The 20,447-nt window shown below is 36.0% G+C and overlaps 1 protein-coding gene across 5 annotated transcripts in view; it reads right to left on the bottom strand.

Annotated features, from left to right (window-relative positions):
- Positions 1–20,447, bottom strand: part of Ralgapa1 (Ral GTPase activating protein catalytic subunit alpha 1) — a 220,028-nt gene that overhangs the window by 88,562 nt on the left and 111,019 nt on the right. For all 5 annotated transcript variants that reach the window (XM_057782719.1, XM_057782722.1, XM_057782720.1 and 2 more), the window contains 8 exons: positions 18,420–18,572; positions 13,606–13,799; positions 13,077–13,175; positions 12,426–12,581; positions 9,777–9,905; positions 5,446–5,571; positions 3,509–3,567; positions 1,267–1,375 (listed from right to left, as the gene is read on the bottom strand). In XM_057782719.1, the coding sequence (XP_057638702.1) occupies positions 1,267–1,375; positions 3,509–3,567; positions 5,446–5,571; positions 9,777–9,905; positions 12,426–12,581; positions 13,077–13,175; positions 13,606–13,799; positions 18,420–18,572 (1,025 nt within the window). The remainder of the gene's footprint in view (positions 1–1,266; positions 1,376–3,508; positions 3,568–5,445; positions 5,572–9,776; positions 9,906–12,425; positions 12,582–13,076; positions 13,176–13,605; positions 13,800–18,419; positions 18,573–20,447) is intronic.

The raw sequence follows: 20,447 nt of genomic DNA, 5'->3' as shown, positions 1-20,447 counted from the left end.
GCGGTTGTACCGTACATCTCTCAAAGCTGTACCTACAGTTTCCATTTTATTCTTCACTTTGCTCAGCAAAGCGCCTCAAACATAGCACATAATCAGAGTTATCGGTTCACTGGTGTTACTCAAAAGTGCTTACTATGCATATCACATATTTAGCCTTAAACAGATGCTGTGGTATTAAAAGCTTTAAGACAAGAATAATAAATATTCTTTCATAAGTAAAAATACTCATATAAGCAGGGAATGGTGGAGCATGACTGAAATTTCAGCATGCAGAATGCTGAAGCAGGAAAATTCTGAGTTTGTGACAGTCTGAGCATTCTACTGAATTAGAAGGTAGCCTGGGCTAAATAGTGAGACTGTCTCAAACAATAACAGCAAAAACAAACCCCTAAATAATACTAAAATGCAGTAAATTTTATAATTTTATTCGATATTCTACTTGATTAGATTATCACTAATTTTTTAAAATTCTTTTTGTGTTGGTTGCCTGCATCTATGGATGTACACTATGTATGAGCCTGGTAGGCAAAGAGGCCAGAAAAGGGCACTGGGTCTCCTGGAACTAGAGTTATAAGGAGTTCTGAGTTGACACATGGATGCTGGGAATTGAACCCAGGGTCCTCTGAAACAACAGTAAGTACTCTTAACCACTCAGCTATCTCTCCAGCCCCTAGATTACTACTTTTAAACAAATTTCTATTCTGGTTATAAAGAGGATATTTATTTTGATTAAGTAAAAAACTCAGTAATTTAGGGAATAATAAAGATCAGAAAGTCGCAAAAATACTAGTTAAAAATCAAGAAGGTTGTTGTGCCTACAGCTGAAGTGTGAGGATTTGAGTTCAAGTCCTCAGCATTCTATGAAAAGCTGCCCATGACTTTGACCTCAGCACACAAGCATACACATAAACATATACCATACCTCTCTCCCTCTCCCTTCTCTTATGCATACACACACACTAAATCATCTCCCTCCTATGTGCTGTTTTAAATGACTGGCTTATTTTTAAGATATCAATCACATATTTTCTAGGAAAGAAATTAAATATAGAAAAGTCCAGACATAAGAGCTCATCACAAAAATACCTTAAATTCAAGAGTGGGACTATTCTTAAAGTGAGTCAGAATCAAGGAGTTAATGTAATAATACATGATGAAAATGATTATTGAATGTTGTAGTCACAGGGGCCCAGGATTATTAAATGTGTGGGGAAAAATCCTGTGTCCTAATGATCTCAATATTTTTCATGAAATAGATTTCTTTACCTTTAATGAAACACAAATTACATTCAGAGCTTCTTTAATTTGAGGATGATGAGATTCATGAACTAATTCTTCACAAATCCAAATACCTAAACTGCAAAGTGCTACACATCTGGAAAAAAAAGATACCCTACAATGACTTCAAATAAAACACAACATTCAGTACATTCACTGTTTAAATGAATCAAAGACTTTGCTAGTTAGCTGATAAGTGAGGAAAAGCAGAAATAAAAACACTGCCAATAGAAAGCTAGTTTTCTCCTGTAATTCATCACCAATAGTGATACAACAAACAGAGCAGGATTGCTGGGAACAACATGCAGCACCTTTCTGACAAATCCCTAAGATTTTTTTTTTTTTTGAATTTTCGAGACAGGGTTTCTCCGTAGTTTTTTGGTTCCAGTCCTGGAACTAGCTCTTGTAGACCAGGCTGGCCTCGAACCCACAGAGATCCGCCTGCCTCTGCCTCCCGAGTGCTGGGATTAAAGGCGTGCGCCACCACCGCCCGGCTGAAATCCCTAAGATTAAATTGACAAGAAGTCTTCTTCCCAAACAAATGGAGAGCCTGCTTTACAGGAGAGAGTCTAATATTCTTGACTAGCAACAGGACAATTAGCTGAGATAAAAATAAATTGATGGAGTAAGTAAAATATTTTTGTTATTCAAATTTAAGACAACTAGCCACAATTTTCTTAAACAAACTAAAAATAAATTTTAAAAACTCCAGAAGAAATAGAACTTGTAGGGCTTTACTTGTTTCTCTAACCTTGTGGGGTTTTATCTTCCTAAAAGTGACTCAGCTAAAATTCAGATGGAAGTTACTTGGTAATCAGAATCAGGAAGACTTCAATGTGCTCAAGTTTAGGCTTCTGATAAACTGTTTAACAGTTCTCTCCAAGTATAAAAATAGCCTACTATCTGTAATTCTGACATATGTACATGGATTAATACTGATATTCTTACACTACATTTTAGAATAGTTCAATGAATTTTTTTTTTCTTCTAGAACAGAGGAGTCTGAAGTCTTCTCTTATGGTGTAGACTGTTACCACCCAACTGTTTACACCAGAGATGACCAAGACGTCTTCAGAGTAAGGGCTACTGCCTCATTTTCACTCCTTTGGCATCAACCCATAATTCTTACATAGTGTTGATAGATCTAAGCAACTACGTTCGAGGTTTTAGCAATAGCAGTATATGAAGTCATAAAGCAACAATACATTTTGAAATGCAACAAAATGCTCCATAAACTCAATTAACCAAAAGCAGAGACTGAGAGTACCAATATGAACTAGTTTTTGTTGGAACACCAAGGGTTGGCTATAATCCTATAATCCTAGCACTTGAGAAGCTGAGGCAGGAGAATCAGGGTCCTGTTCAAGGGCAATCTTGGCTATATAGTGAGCTCAAGGCCAGCCAATATTTACATGAGATCATGTCTCAAAAAACAAAAATCAATGAATTAAAACACTGAAATATTAAATAATAGGCTACAAACAAGATGTTTCTAAATTTGTGTGAGTACACCAAGAGAAAGTAGAGGGCATAAAAGAGACTATGGTGTTTCTTCCCTAATTTATTAAAATAATTAAAATTATTTTGGGATTGGGAGATGGCTCAGTGGGTAAGAGTGCTTACTACAAAGAATGAAGACTTGAGTTCAGATACCCAGCGTTCCATACCTGTAAAACCCCAGGCATGTCTGTGTAAACCAGCAACCCCGATGAGGACAGGGGAAGCAGTATAGTGCTGGACAACAGCATAGCCAAAACTTGGCAAGTTCTAGGTTCAGGAAGAGATCCCATGTTTTAATGGAATAAGGTGGAAAGCAACAGAGGATACCTGATGTCTTCCTCTGGCCTGTACACATGCATGCATGAGCACCTGCATAGATATGTGTACACATACATATATACACATACGCACAAAAAGGAAAGTAAAAATCTTCTGATAGTCTATTAAAAATCATGATCAAATATGTGGCTATTAAAGTATACTATTTTCTTAGATATATCAATTTCTGTAATCTAAATATTTTAATGAGCATTGATCTCTACTTCGTACTTCAAAGCACTATATAAATAACTAATAAAACATAATGATGAAGTAAAAGGTAGTCAAATAAGATTAAAACATTATTTTATTTATGAAAGATGAAGGCTTTTAGAAATCTGGAACAATTTGAAGTGTTGTAATTTTTACGAACTGCTCGGGATAGCTGTTATATTAAGAACATCTGACCTACCTTGCAGGACCAGAGGGCTCATCTCTTGCTGAGCTTAGTACAGTTTTAATTATAAGTTCCTAAAATAAGAAGAAACAGAAGAAATCATTAAAATTTCTAATGTACTAGTACAAAGAATGAATTAGTACAGTGTACTAATTCAACAAATATTTACGAGTTGGCCATTCTGAGCCAGACAGTGCTCTGGGCATTAGAAATAGAGTGGGTAAGTGAATAATCCATTCTTAAATTTACTTTTAATAAAAACCCAGAATTATTCTAAAAGGTGGCTAACAAATCCTGAAATTTATAACTAAAGTATCTTTAAAAATAACTTTTTTTCATGATTAGGAGAATAATAAAGAATCACTACACAACAGAACTGATACCTAAAAGGCATGAATACCTTAAATGTTTTTTAGATATAGTATTTGAACAGCAGGGCCAAATGGCTTCACTGGCCAATTTTTATCAAACCTTTTTAAAATCTGAAGAAACAAGTACATCTTCATGCTCATTTCATGAGGCCTCGTTATCTGAATACCCAAATCCATACAGATACCACTCTATTTTTTGAAAAGTTTTCAAAATAAATTACTAGTATTCTATACCAAACTGAGCAGTACATTTTTAAAAAACTGTACATGATTAAATAGAATTTATTCCTGGAAAGAAATAGTAGAAGTATTAATATTGTTAAAACAGCCGTGCCATTCCAAGCAATCCCATTTATACTTATCTACCTAGGGAAACAAATCAGCACGACAGCCCACAGAACACGCAGGCACTGTGTCATGCTTGTGCTCTCAGAAGCCAGAGGCAAAGGGAGAAGGATCACAAGGTCCAAGCTAGTCTAGACTACACAGGGAAATCTTTGTCTAAAAACACAAAACAAATTAAAAACTTATCTTCCAACGGTATTCCTGGTGCTATAAGCCTGTGATACCTGTACTTGGGAGGCGAGGGCATGAGAATCTCTACCAGTTCAAAAACACTCTGGGTTGCAGAGTGGATTCTAGGCCAGTCTAGGATACTTGGTGAGACCTTATCTCAAAACAGCTCAAAATATGCTATAATGAAACCCATACTCTATATACTAACTAAAAACATTTTTAAATGCTTAAGAAGAAATCCAACCCAAAACTTTCAGTAAAAGCAACTTGGAAAAATAAAGCATCAGCATGATCCCCAGGAGCCACAGTGTCTTCTCCTCAGCTCTTCTGAGGCTAAAGACCAAGTCAGTTACTGTCATAGCACATTTTATCAACAGGAGTGCTAATCCCTTGGGCATTGAGAGTACACAGGCATATAGTCAGAGACAATGACCCAGTCACAGAATTGTTCACTAGGGCTCACATTGCTGAGCCCAGAACCTTAACAGGAGAATTTTCATGCCAGCCTCCTCTACCTTGGTCTAAGAGGCATTGAGTCAGAGGACCAAACATGCAATCAAATCATATTTCCTCTTTAAACAGAAGCTTAGAATTACTCTTCACTAGTTTTCTAACCTGAAAACTTTGAGAAGTGTACAATCACAAGTGTCATTTGTCATGCCTGTTCCTGATGAATGTGCAAGCCCTTTAATGCTTAAAGTACAAGAGATATTCCATATTTCATACAAAGCAATAAAATTCTATCAAAAATAGAAAGTTGAAATTAAAGCATTTAGCTTTAGTGTGACATCTCAATCTGAGAAGTCTTGTATTGGCAGCAGAGGTCTTGGGTCACACATTCAGTGAGTGAACTAATGACTCCTAAGGGACAGACATGTGAGTAGACTTCATAATGAGAACAGGTTTCAAAGTTTTCAGGTTTAAACCTTAAAAAGGCTTTGTTCCTAGCAGACATTTGAGATTTATGACTGGAATATTAACATTCTTTAGTAACTAGATTTCAAAAAGAAAAGGGAGATGACAGATTACATCGTATATGCTAAATACTAGCATCTGATTTCTTACCTTAACGTCTGTAAATTGAGACACAGCAATCTCAGGGATGTTGGGATGGAGAGCAGGCAGTTCACAGTATAAGTTGGGAAAGCAAACTAAGGATCCCAGAAGAACTTGTGCTTCCACTCTTGGTGCCTGTGTATCAGATGTAAACACTCTATAAAATGCTAGCTGTGTTCTTAAACTATCAGTAAATATTTTGTTCTACCATTAAATATTTTGTTCTATAATTAGACTATACAGGGCAGTGAGAGCATTCAATGATTCAAAGGGGAATATAATAAAAGATTTAAGTTTCCATTTAGAACTTCTAAAGAGAGTATGATTATTCTCAGTAAATACAATGGACAAATAGCAAAATGTTTTTTAAAAGCAACCAATAAACAGAAACTATCTGCAGCTAATGACCTTTAAATAGGAACATAAGATGGTAACCAGAATACATTTAACATGATTAAAGAAAAAAATGAATATTTTATTTCCTTATTTATTTAGAGTCAGGGTTTTGCTACATAGTCAAGGCTGGCCCTAAACTCACTTTGTAGCACAGTCTGGTCTTGAACTTGACGATTCTCCTATTTCTCAGCATCCTAAGTGCTGGGCTTATTGGCATGTGCAACCATGCCTGACTAAATTACTTTAAATGTAGCTCATATTTCACTACCTATTGTTCAAATAAGTTAATGACTTGATGTCACTACTTTAGGGTGCATAAGAAGAGATTAAAATGTTAATTCTGTCTTTAAGAAATAGTTACCAGGCTAGATGGTTTTTTATTTTTTTATGTATATGAACAAAACCACTATCCTTAATATTTACTAACATTATAATTCATGTCAACATAAATCATAAGAAGAAGTATTTCATGTTGTCTTTCATTTTATTAAGTCATCTCTTAAGTATCAATATTGAACATTTCCTCTTCTGCCCTCTTGCATGTCCACCAAACAGGGACCAAAGCATTAATTTACAGACTAATTGGTTTTTAAGTTTAAGAATACTTAATAAAAATGTGAAACACCAGTATATTAGCAACACAGTATTTCCATTCACATAAATCAAGACTCAGTGTCTAAAAGATTTTCATCTTAGTATGACTTAAGCTTATATGACTTTCAACAGAACAGAACAGCTCATTTTTACCGGACCTCTTAGAGTATATCAAAATCCCCACCCTAAAGAGGCAGAACGATTGCAAGCGGAAAGCCTGCCTGTACGACCAGAAAGACACTGTCTCAAACAAAACAACAAAACAAAAGACAAAACACTTCATGTCCAGATTAAAAGACAATCTAGACTTACAGGTTTGAAAGGGTAGGGTAAATCGACATTTACCACCACCCTGTTTTAAAACTATCCTATACACCAAGATATTTTATGCTATTTGTGGCTATTGTAAAGGGTGATGTTTCTCTGATTTCTTTCTTGGCCCATTTATCATCTGTGTAAAGGAGAGTTACTGATTTTTTTGAGTTTAGGTCTATATACAAAGGATGCTCAATCACGCTACAAGGACATGTGCTCAACTAAGTTCATAGCAGCATTGTTTGTCATAGCCAGAACCTGGAAACAACCTAAATGCCCTTGACCGAAGAATGGATAAGGAAAATGTGGTACATTTACACAATGGAGTACTACACAGCAGAAAAAAAGTAACAACAGCTTGAAATTTGTAGGCAAATGGATGGAGCTAGAAAACATAATTTTGAGTGAGGTAACTGAGACTCAGAAAGACAATTATCATATGTACTCACTCATAAGTGACTTTTAGACATAAAGCAAAGAAAACCAGCCTACAAATCACAATCCCAGAGAACCTAGACAACAATGAGGACCCTAAGAGAGACATACATGGACCTAATCTACATGGGAAGTAGAAAAAGACAAGATTTCCTGAATAAATTGGGAGCATGGGGACCATGGGAGAGAGTTGAAGGGGAGAGGCAAAGAGGGGAGCAGAGAAAAACGTAGAGCTCAATAAAAATCAATAAAAAATATAAAATAAAAACTATCCTATATAAATATAACTAATTTTTAAAAACTCGATATTTAGCTAAAGGTATTAGTTGGGTAAGGTAACTGTAATGTCTGAATATGAAGTTACAACAGGAACAAGTGATCATGTAGTTAAGAAAGACAAAATTCAGTCACTTGTAATCTGCTTAAGGAAGGAAGGAATCATTAACAATGAGAGATGATATAGATGGGATCTAAAATGAGAATTGAAAGAGCCAAGACCTGAAATTAGTATTTTTAACACCATCCAGAGGAAGACTGCCTCTAACCTTACAGGGCACATGTGAGTGTCCAGTTGTTTTCTTATAATGATTTGGTTTCTACGTAGCCTTCCTCAGTAATAGGGAGCATGCGAATTAGCAGAGAAAGGGACTGTTGCTTGCATTATCCAAAGGATGCTGTTATATAACCAATATCTAGATGTAGAGGAGGAAAGTTAGTCACATAAAAAGCATCAGGGTTTATTTCTACAGAACTTTGAGAGAAGTTGCAGAAAATATGCTTAGTAGTTTGGAGTAACTGGTTCATTGATAAAGAAAAGTTTTCACAGTAACTTAATAAGAAGTGACAGTTATTTGAATATCAATCTCCTTTGAGTTCTATCAACTTTGGCCAGTCTAAGAAGTTGATTATCTGGGTACTGTAGTAATACTACTATGGACTTGTAGCTTGTGTTTCACTTTTGGTTTATTTTCCATGTAATCTACTCCAAAAGTAATATACTTATTTAATATTCTCAAGACAGTTTAATTATCTCTTTACTTATTTTAAAGTATTTCTTTAAGTCAGTATAGCACTATAACCTGGTCCATAGCACTTAAAACATAATAAGATGCATCCCCCAATGATGTCATTCATCATCTATAATCTCATCACAACCTAGGTTTTGATTCAGTACTTCAGCATTGCTAATGAGCACCCAGACCACAGTACATGTTGTTGTGCTGAGCATACTTTTAGTGATAAGAAAGGACAAGTTCCTGTTCCTCTGTAGACCATCCTCTGCATATATAAACACAAAGAAAAAGTTCATAAACCACCAAAGTCTAAGCACAATGTTGAGCGTATACTGGTACTGGATAAGTACTTAACATTTTCAGCAGTATCTACTAAGCACTGCTCTGTGCTAGACCCTGGAGATACCAAGATACAAGACACTGTGAATGTTTTCCAGGAACAGTGGAAACAAAACTGGCTAGAAATGCAGGATTTTTCCTTTTCATTCGCACATTTCCTCTGGGTGATCAATTGTATCCATGTTCAGGGCTTTAAAAATACTTCTAAAACATCTCTCTTGACCTCCTGACTTATGTAACAATTATTCTATTGACCTCTCATCAGTATCCAATACACACCTTACATCAGGCCACAAACAGCACTTTTCTCATTCACTGTTGGGCTTTTGCAAAACAGAAATAATCTATTAAATGGTTATACATTTTTTGAAATTGTATGCCGGTATTTTCTCTTCCATATACCCTAATTTTTTTTCTAAAAGGACATTAGAAAGTGATCTTTCTAAAATACACATTTGATCATGTTTCCTCCTTAGAGAAAATCTAACCCATGCTAGCACTGCATCCACAGCTACTATCTTTCTAGCTAGCTCACTTCTGCTACTTACGTAGGAAATATTCCACCTACCTTTGTTTCTGTGCAATTACCTCACAGCTTCTTAACATGTTAAGGTTACTCCAAGAGCATATTTCTGGGTTATCCCATAAATGCTTGTTCTTTATATTAAAATTTTAATTGTCAAATAAAAATTCTCATTAAAAAACGTGATGATTTAATAAACACGCAGTAATGATTACTCTCCATTGTTCCTTATCTTTTTCAATAACTTGCAACCCTTTCTTCACTTCTGTCCCTCTTTCCCTACATGTCCCAATTTTAAATCTTTTTTTTCTATCAGATGTAAACCATTTTTTTACAGCTCTTGGGGGCAATTCACCAACTAATTTTATTGATTTTTTTTTTTTTGTTTTTTGAGACAGGGTTTCTCTGTAGCGTTGGAGCCTTTCCTGGAACTAGCTCTGTAGACCAGGCTGGTCTCGAACTCACAGAGATCCGCCTGCCTCTGCCTCCCGAGTGCTGGGATTAAAGGCATGCGCCATCACCGCCCGGCATTTTATTGATTTCTTAACACATCAGAATTTCTTTCTTTTTAATGTGGGAGAAGCAATCAATTCCAAATAAATGCTAAAGTGTCCTGGACATAAATTTGTTATATTTTATCAGCAATAACACTTTTTGTTGCTTTGTGAGCTCAGTCTTGATAAATAGAATTTATTACCTTAAAAGAACTAGAAATAAGGACTTACATTAAGAAAAGCTGAAGAAGCCACTCTCCCGGCTGCTATAATAAAATCCATAATCAGCATTGTGGCACCAGGCAAACCAAGTGAAAAAAACTGAGGTGAGCAGTGCTTGATGATTGTATTGACAATGTCCTTAGAAGAAGGAAAAAAGGAAAGAAAGATGATCACATATGTATTATTGGGTATCAGCTAATCAATTTCATTAAAAATAGGTAAAGTATGAAATAAAAAATATACTGACTGACTACCTGGAAAGACTAATTTTAATTCTTTCAATTAATACGTGTTTCATATATTTTGTTAGGAAAGTAAACTTAAAATACATCTGATTAAATGACATCAACGATAGAACTTTCTTTTCCACATTAGAAAGCAAGGAGGACTCTTTGCTTCACAGCAAATTTTAGTCCCACTAAAATTACAGAGCAGTTTCTCTAGCCACCTAGTTGCTTCTGTGTGAAAATTCACGCCTAACATCTATACTGAACCTATGTGATCTGCTATGCGGCAACTGGAGAAATTGGAAGTCCTTGAATAATAGATATATAGCTTCAGAAACCTAAAGGTAGGTGTTTTTAAGTGAATATTCTTAATATGGCATTATGATTCTGGATTTGCCAGGAAAGATGCAGTGCATTTGGTTGTATTGTTCAATGTGACTTTTCAGGAAAGGTTTTAATTAGCCTATACTGATTATATATTGATGTGGAGTTCCCCTCTATATGCTGTGAATACCATTAGTTAAAGAAACTGCCTTGGCCTGTTGATAGTGCAGAACTTACGTAGGCGGGGAAAATGAAACTGAATGCTGGGAGAAAGGAGGCAGTGAGAGAGAAGCCATGCAGCTGCCACCGGAGACAGATGCGCTGAAACTTTGCTGGTAAGCCTCAACCTTGTGGTGATGCACAGATTAATGTAGATGGGTTAAATTAATATGTAAGAGTTAGCCAATAAGAAGCTAGAGCTAATGGGCCAAGCAGTGATTTAAATAATATGGTTTCTGTGCGATTATTTCGGGACTGAACTGTCGGGTGGCCAGGATGAACAAGCAGCCTCCTGCAACAACATATAATATGTTTTATTATGATATTTTCACATAGGTACATAGTATACTTTGGTCATATTTACCCTGAACCCTTTCTTGTCATTGCTCCACCTACTCCTACTGATCCCCTTCTCCAACCAGTCTTCCTTCCACTAAATATGACTAACCTTAAAGGAAAACTCTACTTTTATAGTAGTAAGTATGTAATAGTATTTGAGATATGTTTATAAGGTTTGGGCACTACAATTATTTTTAAATTAATGAAGAAAGTTTTCTCATTTGCTCAGAAAGAAATATAACTATCAGCTTTGAATATTAGTGTTCTCCAATGAGCATTTAAACAAATTACAGTACTCTTCCACACTTTTTAGTTTTCCAACTAAGATCAAGATCGCTCAAATATGTGTCCTAGAATCTTATCTAAGATTATTCGATGATCATAAATGATACAGCTCCCATGTTAATGTAATTATCATTATGGCAATGTAATTTAGTAATAAGAAAATATGAGGTAAATTTTGGAGTAGAATAAACCTTATGATTGCTGTATGAAAAGGTGAGCAAATTCATATACCTCAAATGTTGATTAAGAATTAATTATAAAATGCTTAAAAATAGACACATTGGAATATTAAGAAAAACCAATGTAACCAAAGGATGGTTTAATCTCTTCAAAAAGTAAATTAGTTAGTATGTGAAAACTAAAGTTTTAAGGCTTGGGCAGTCTGTGAGGCCTAGAATTACCGCTAGTGCATGAACTGGCTTTTTGGAGCCCATTCCCTATGGAGTGAGCCTTGCTTAGCCTAGATAAGGGGGAAGGGTGGTGCCTTGATCTCGCCTCAGTGTGATGTGACAGACTTTGTTGACTTCCCATGGGGAGGCCTTACCCTCTTTGAGGAGTGGATGAGAGATGGGGTGGGGAGAAGGTGGGAGGAGCGAGAATAGGGAAAAGAGTGGGAATTGGGATTGGGATATAAAATAAAAAAAGATCGTTTTAAAAAATAATACAATAATAAAAAACTGAATACTGACATCAGTGCATTAAGTACTGCAATAGCTTGTTTTCAATCACCTTTCAAGAATAAAAGAGGTCATAAAGTGGAAATGAATTATAAATAAATTGCTACATTTGAAAGACAGTTTTAACTCTACATCTTCTAGAGCAAGAGTTAGGCATAATTAAAAATCAATGTCTTAGTTTCCTTTCCTGTTGTTGTGATAAAATACTTTGGACAAAACAACTTAAGAGAGAAATGGTTTGCTCAACCCAGACCTCTAGGTTCCAGTCCATCACTGCAGAGAAGCCATAGTAACAAGAACTTGAAGCAGCTGGGCACATTACATGCACAGATAGAAGAGAGCAATGAGTGAGTTCATGCCGTCCCCAGCTTCCTTTCTCTATCTTATGCAGTCCAGGATACTCTGCACATGAAATGGTGCCCTTCACATGGGCAGGTCTTTCCATCTAAGTTAATGTAGTCAGGGCAATCTCTCACAGACATGTTCAGAGGCCCATCTCCTATGTGATTCTAATTTTTGTCAAGATGACAACTAACACTAACTGTCACAGCTGATAAAACAATGTTTTAGTAGGCACACATATTTACCTGATCAATATGAAGCAATCCACAATGCATTATATTATAGAAATGTGTTAAAAAATCTCTGTTTGGAGATACATCTTGTCTTCTCTTCATTGTATTACAAATAAGTTTATATGCATGTAATTTACCTTGCTTATACTTATCAGTCAACATGGTTGCCTAAAATGAAGAAATCAGTTTTAATACTAAAAATCAAATACTGTTTATAAATATTTAAACAATCAAATATAATAAGCAATATCTGTTTTCATATATTTCTTTGTTGGTCCAATTCTATTACCCAGCTAGTCAGGACTAGGAATTAATTTGTGCTTTATTTTTATCTAAATACAATGAAGACAGCCTCCTCTAGAGCTGTGGATATAGCTCAGTGCTACAGCATTTGTCTAGCACACGCAAGGCTGTGGCTTAGATCCCTAACAGGGGAAAATGAATTTTGGCATACTTTTCTACACTTACTTTTGCTTGATTACATAAATAAACAAGCAAATAAAAAATGTAATTCTGTTATGTATAACTGTCCTTTCTATGCAAAATTTCTTAAAGATACTCGCTACAAACTAAGTGTTCTTGAAGACCAAATAACTGTTAAAATTTCTATCAGTTGCTCAAGACTAACTTAGTAAAGAATAATGTTTTATATGTCAAGCTTACCTTAAAAAGCCAAGGTGTAAGAATTCTTAATGGAGGAATCAAAACAGGTGGAGAAGGTGAGGTCAGGTTATCTGCTGAAATGCCAAGATTATCTCTGATCTATAATTTTCAAATAAACAGTAACAAACATGTATTAAAACTATTTCTTCTTTTAGTTGTTTTACCTTAAACAGAAGTCAAATCCAGTCTCTACCATAGTAACCTATTTCATTACGGCTAATTATGGCCAAGTGACTTCATGTTGAGCATTTGTTTAATTCAAAGCAAGATCAAGGTTGTAATTATGTTCTCAAACGCCTCTTCTTTTTTCATTGGGGAGAGGTGGAGAGGATGCTTGTTGTTTCTTCAGACAGAATAGACAGGGCTGGTACGGAGCCTGCTATGTAGCCTAGCATGGCTTCTACCCTGTCTCAGTCTTCCAAGTGCCAGAATTACAGGTGTGCACCACCACAACCAGCCTTCTTCTATTTATTAATACTTTATTTTTCTTTCCCTTTCCTCTTATAGCCTTTGTTTTTTTTTTTCTCACCTTGGCTAGATTCTGCCAAAGTTCACAGAGGTAATCAAAAACTTGAGCATGTATTTCAGGATCCATAATAGCATTGACATCTCCCAAAATGCCCAGCATTCTTCGCCACATAACAGTAGCAACATCAGCATGCCACCCAGTGAGAGTACCTCCTGCCATTACGCTACAGCATTCAGATGGAAATTCACTGATTTCTAAAGAAAAAAAAAACACAATAGTGTTAGTACCTGAAAGAGACAACCAAAGTGAATAATCTCAAGTATCTGCAAGTGTGAACTAAAGGAATGTAAATATAAGTAACTTTTTCTGATGCCAAAATCTTTCCAATACATAATTCCCTATGTAATAGGGTTTGGGATTTACTGAAGAAAAATATGCAACTACCACTTATTGTACAGCTACCAAAAGGAAAAATTATTATCCGTATATATACGTGATGTATGTGTGAGAGAGCACGCATGTGTAGAGGTGATTCTCCTCTTACTGTGGGTCTGGGGACTGAAGGCAGGTGGTGGGGCTGGTGCTACAGTGCTCTTACTCACTGGGCCATCTTGCCAGCCTGTGATAGAGATAGTATGTGGAACATAAATGTCAATTTTATAAGCACACACTCTCACTTCTATATAATAACTAGACTATATAATCAAGAAGAAAATTTTAGGCTAAAAGTAATTCCTGTAGGAAGTCTTCATAAGCCAATTTCTTTGAAGCTAGAGTATGCAAACAGTAACACTGAAAGAAGTATCACAACATAAAAAAGATACTTGAACTAAAATTTGAACATAATAATAGTGTAATTAAGCCTTTTTGTTGTTGTTGTTTTCTGAGACAAAGTTTCTCTGTGTAGCCCTGTCTGTCCTGGAACTAGTTCTATAGACCATGTTGGGCTTGAACTCAGAGATCTGCCTGTCTCTGCCTCATGCCACCACTGTCCGGCCTAACTATGTTTTTTATCTTTAATACTAAAAAGGTGAAAAGAAATAAATACAGGCAATCTTGATCTTTGTCTCATTTCTGCCACTAACCACGTTAAACAAATTATTTTAACTACTTAAGGCTATACGTCCTCACTTATAAAATAGATAGTTTTGCTAGTTTTTTTTACAGCTTAAAAAAATCCATTATTACATGCATACAATTGTATAGGAAATTATAAGAAAGTATAAATGGTGCCTAAGGCCTGTAATCCAAGCTCTTAGCAAAATTGAGGCAGAAGGATCTTTGCCAATTCAAGGTCAGCCTGGACTTTTGTTTCAAGAGAGTTCAAGGCTAGTTTAGGCTACACAATGAGGCCCTGCAGTAAACAGCTAAACAAAAATAACAAAAAAGTTAATGTCCTTGCAGCTAATGCACTTAAGAAACTAAACGTTTTATGGACAAAATAAATTTTAACCATTTTTTTTTGGCGGGGGTGGGGTTGTTTCTGTGTAGCCCTGGCTGTCATGGAACTCACTCTGTAGACCATGCTGGCCTCAAACTTAAGAGATCTACCTGCCTCTGCCTCCTGAATGTTGGGACTAAAGGTATGTGCCACCATCTCCCAACTTAAATAGGATCTTTCATATTTGATAATATCCCAAATATATTGATAATTTATAGTTGGTCCATTTTTGCAAGAAATTTATCTTATATTTGTAATGCTTAAATTTTCTCTTTGTATGTAAATTATATAATAACTAATAATATTTAAAAGGTATTATATAGTTAATCTTCAGATTATTAAAAATTGGCATTCAGTATAAAGACAGTAAGTAAATCAAAAGAAAGAGACTGAGTTCTAACACATAGAGTTGTAATGTCTTCCTGTTCTACAACTTCTTTATACATGTGTGTGTATGTGTGTATGTGTATGAATATTGAGATGAATCAATTCATTTGTGTCTGACTTAACTTTCACAAAGTAAACTACAAAATATTAAATAACTAAGAGGGCAAGAAATAATAGACAGTATTTAGTTACAATCTGGATCAAGCTGTATGGGGCAGCTACAAATGCCACTGATGAGATAACTGAGGAAAGTACTATAGTTAAGAGACCAGCAATTGATGTTAAATATTGTGAGTGAAGCTAATACACTGTGGCTATAAGGGAAGTATGTCTATATTATTGGGACAGATCTACTTAAGTTTACAGGTATAAAATATTAAACATTTTAATTTTATATGGAAAAACAGGTATAAACCAGCAAAATAGTAACAGCCTGGTAAAATTTATTTGAATGATTTATGGATTTTTTTTAACTAGTCATGTTAACTGTCTTGTAATTTAAAATTTTTCTTCCAAATGGTAGGAAAACAATATACAAAGAAATGTTAAAGGTCACCATAACCCACAAAGCAGAAACATATAACTGCATGCTAAGGAATGAGCCCTTTACTCTACAGGGGATGCATGGACCTCTTTAGGAAGAATAAACAGATTTTGCAGGTGGGAACTGGAAAGGAAAGGATCAGGTATATGCGGGGAGTAGAGGGAGAAAGTGCAGGGAGAGACGACTGAAACTGGGGGGCATTGGAGGCAGTGTAGAAACCTAGTGCAGTGTAAACTTCCTGGAATTTATGAGGGTAGAGCTAGCGAGGACTCCTAGCAATGGAGGATATGGTGTCTGAACTGGCCATCTTGTAGCCAGGCAAGGCTTCCAGTGGTGGAACTGGGTTGTATTTGGTTGAGCTGTTGGCCAAAGGGGTCTTGTGGAGATCCCTGAATAACCTAGGCTGATGCTAGAATAGAAGATCATTCTCTGAAAACTGACAGAAAGATACCATTGCAGAGGGCAACATCCACACAGCTCACTGCAAGTCGAGAGACTGAGTTGGCCCTGCATCTTGGAGCCTTTACTTCTACATTCTAATCTCTTTAGTGCAGGAAAGTACTGTGCAGGCTAGAAAAAGAGATATCAACCCAGCCACAAAACCCTCCACCTACAATCTGCCTAGCCTGCCAGATGTGCTCGGGCAGTGGTGATACAAAACTTGTGGGAGTACTCAGCTAATGTCTGGTTTAACTTGAGGCCTATGCCATGAGAGGGAGTCAGTGTCTTATACTGCTTGGATGGCTGTGAACAGGAGACTGGATAGCCCAGAGACCAAACAACTGGCACACAAACAAACAAATAATAAAATCATTGAAATAATTCCTAATAATATTCTGCTGTACTAATAGATTGGTGCTGTACTCATAGACTGTAACCATCTATGAGTACAGATATCATTAGAGAGGCTTCCTCCAGCAGTAGATGACAGTGGGTACAGAGAGACCCACAGCCAGACATTATGTAAAGAGAGAGTCTAAATTGGAGGTTTACATCAGATCCCTTCCCTCAGAGATCTGGAAACCCCAGGGGAACAGGGAAAGGAAGGACTGTAGGAGTCAGAGGGGATGGAGTATACCAGGAGAACATGGCCCAGCGAATCAACTAGACAGTGTTCACACAGGCTCCCGGTGACTGAAGCAGTTAGCACAGGGCCAGCATGCAATATGCACAAGTTCTCTGTGCATACATTATGGCTGTCAGCCTGGTGTGTGTGAGACTCCTAAGAGCGGGAGCAGGTGTATCTCTGGTTCTTTGTCTAATCTTGGGACTCTTTTCCTCCAATTGGATTGCCTTCTCCAGCCTCTATATGAGTGCTTCTGCCTTGTCTTATTCTATCTTGTTTTGTCCTGTGTGGCTGTCTCTTTTCTGAAGAGGAAACGTAGGGGAAGTGGATCTGGGAAAGAGGGGAAGTGGGAGGGTTCTAGGCTGAGTGGAGAGAGGGAAAACTGTTGTCAGTATGTATTATATAAGAGAACAATCTATTTTCAATAAAAGCAGAATACCAACAATAAATAGAAAAAAAATTAAAAAAAAATAAAAAAAGAAAAACAAATTAATATAATTTCAGGAACATATATATATAATGGAATGAGCCCTTTAAAGTAGTCCAGGAATTAAGCACCTTTCATTTCTTCCTTTAATAAGAATAAATGTGATATATGAATAATAAAAAATGGGCTTTTACTATGACTTATAAATAAATATTTGGTCAACTACGTCATTAACTAATTTTCAAAATATGTGGCCAAGTATTTATCTGATGCTTTTTATACTATGCAAGATTTCAGTTCCCTGTATTTAAAAAAAAAAGGTAAAATTACTAATTTGACAAATTGTTTTACTGAAAGTTTGGCTGACAAAAGATAGTACTGCTACTTCCTCCTGTGAGTGAGCAATGTATTCAATTACAGTATTAAGAGACCTGAAACATAGTGAGCACAACTAGAACTCCAGCACTTAGGAAGCTGAGGCCGAAGGAGTTAGAGGCTAACCTGGACTACAGTGCAAAACCCTGTCTCAAAGTCAAAATTTAAACAAGGAACCAGACAGATGAAACACTTTTAATCCTAGCAATTGTGAGGCAGAGGCAGCAGAACTCACTGTGAGTTCTAGACCAGGCCTTAGGGATACACAGTGAGCCTCTGTCTCAAAACAAGAAAGAGAGGGAAGGAAGGATGGGGGGGGGGGTAGGGAGAAGGAAAGGACAAATATCATATCAATAAATGAAACAATCCCAAATAGTACAATCACTATCACCAATTAAAAGCCTTAATTATAAAAATGTTTAAAACTATGATAAAATGAAAGAAACAAAAAAACAAACAAACAAAGCAAAACAACTCTATAAGAATAATAGCCCCTTTTAAGGGCAAGAAAAACAACAGAAGACTCAGAAAAATCAAAGACTTTAAATAAGTATAAATAATCACAGCTAAGATGACTTAGGTTCTGATACTAGTACTCTGTAAGTACAGCAAATATCTGAGTTGCAAACATTGCCTAGATCATCTGGTGTCTGCAGAACGGAGTGGTGGAGCTTCTCATCGAGCTGCAGATCCTTCTGTTCCATGTGATCTATATTTAGTGTAGATGGGGAAGGTGTCTGTGACCGGGATCCCAGAGCTGAATGTATTGGGGAAGCGCTTTCTGAACCTGCAAAATTAATTTCATAAAATCACTGTGAAGAATATATTCAGGATACCTTCAAATACCAAAAAGACATCATTTTAAAACATCAAAAGATAAACTAAGTTATATACTGTCCAAAGATGTCAAAAATATCATGATATTGCCTACCACTGGATGGACACAGGATCAGGAATACAAGATAACGGAAACCACCAGTGACAGTGGCAACCTCTATCTTGATTCTTGGCCTAACTATAGAAACTCAGGTACCACTGCTATTATTCTCTTTTTCTCATTTGAATTTGGAACAGGTCAATAGTGATGGAGCTATTCTTCTATATAATAATATAGATCAATGCTAGCTTGGTTTACAGTAGTTCCCAGCTCCCAAGCAGCCCTTATCTCTACTTTTTCCTACCAATCTATTCTCATAAAACATCAAAAATGCATGAAAATGCAATGATTATATCCTCATTACAAATTCTCTTGAAAATAGCACATATGCCTATAATCCCAGCACTAAGAGCTGTCAAGAGTTCAGTGTCTCTATTGTGTGGAACAATTTGAGGAGTTTTGGTATTAGTTCTTCTTTGAAAATCTTGTAGAATTCTCAGCTGAAACCATCTGGTCCTGGGCTTTTTTTAGGTTGGGAGACTTTTGATGATGTTTCTATTTCTTCAGCAGTTATAGGTTTGTTTAATTTGCTTATCTAGTCTTGATTTAATTTTGGTGATATTTGTCCTGAAAGTTGTCCATATCCTTTAAGTTTTCCAATTTTGAGGAGTACAGGTTTTCAAAATATGACCTGATGATTCTCTGTATTTCCTCCATGTCTGTTGTTATGTCCCCTTTTTTATTTCTGATTTTGGATATTCTCTCTCTGCCTTTTGGTTAGTTTGAATAAAGGCTTGTCTATTTTGTTGATTTTCTCCAAGAACCAACTCTTTGTCTCAGTGATACTTTGTATTGTTTTCTTTGTTTCTATTTTGTTGATTTCATCTCTAATTTGACTATTTCCTGCTGTCTAGTTCTCTTGGGTGAGGTTTGCTTCTTTTTGTTCTAAAGTCTTCAAATATGAGACTACAATTACCCTGATACCCAAACCACAGAAAGACATTACTAAGGAAGAGAATTATAGACCAATCTCACTCATGAACATTGATGCGAAAATACTAAATAAAACACTGGCAAACCGAATCCAAGAACACATCAAAACCATCATCTACCATGACCAAGTCGGCTTTATCCCACAGATGCAGGAATGGTTCAACATACAAAAATCTGTCAATGTAACCCACCACATAAACAAACTGAAAAATAAAAACCACATGATCATCTCAATTAGATGTCAAAAAAGCTTTCGACAAAATCCAACATCCCTTCATGATAAAGGTCTTGGAGAGAGCAGGGATACAAGGAACATACCTAAACATAATTAAGGCAAGCCAACGGCCAACATCAAACTAATTGGAGAGAAACTCCCACTGAGCCCACTGAAATCAGGAACAAGACAAGGTTATCCACTCTCTATATATCTGTTCAATATAGTTCTTGAGGTCCTAGCGAGAATAATACAATATCAAAAGGAGATCAAGGGGATATAAGTCAGAAAAGAAGTCAAACTCTCACTATTTGCTGGTAATATGATAATTTACATAAGCCACTCCAAAGATTCTACCAAGGAACTTCTACAACTCATAAACACATTCAGTAATGTAGCAGGATACAAGACTAACTAAAAAAAAAAAAAAAAATCAGTAGCCCTCCTGTATGCAGATGATAAACAAGATGAGAAAGAAATCAGAGAAAAATAACCCTTCACAATAGACACAATAGCATAAAATACCACAGAGTAACCTAACCAAACAAGTAGAAGACTTGTATAATAAGAACTTTAAA

This window comes from Chionomys nivalis, chromosome 10, assembly GCF_950005125.1.
Source record: "Chionomys nivalis chromosome 10, mChiNiv1.1, whole genome shotgun sequence".
NCBI classification, from domain to species: Eukaryota; Metazoa; Chordata; class Mammalia; order Rodentia; family Cricetidae; genus Chionomys; species Chionomys nivalis.
Note: the sequence above shows the minus strand (reverse complement) of the source record. Positions and strands in the feature narration are given on the sequence as shown.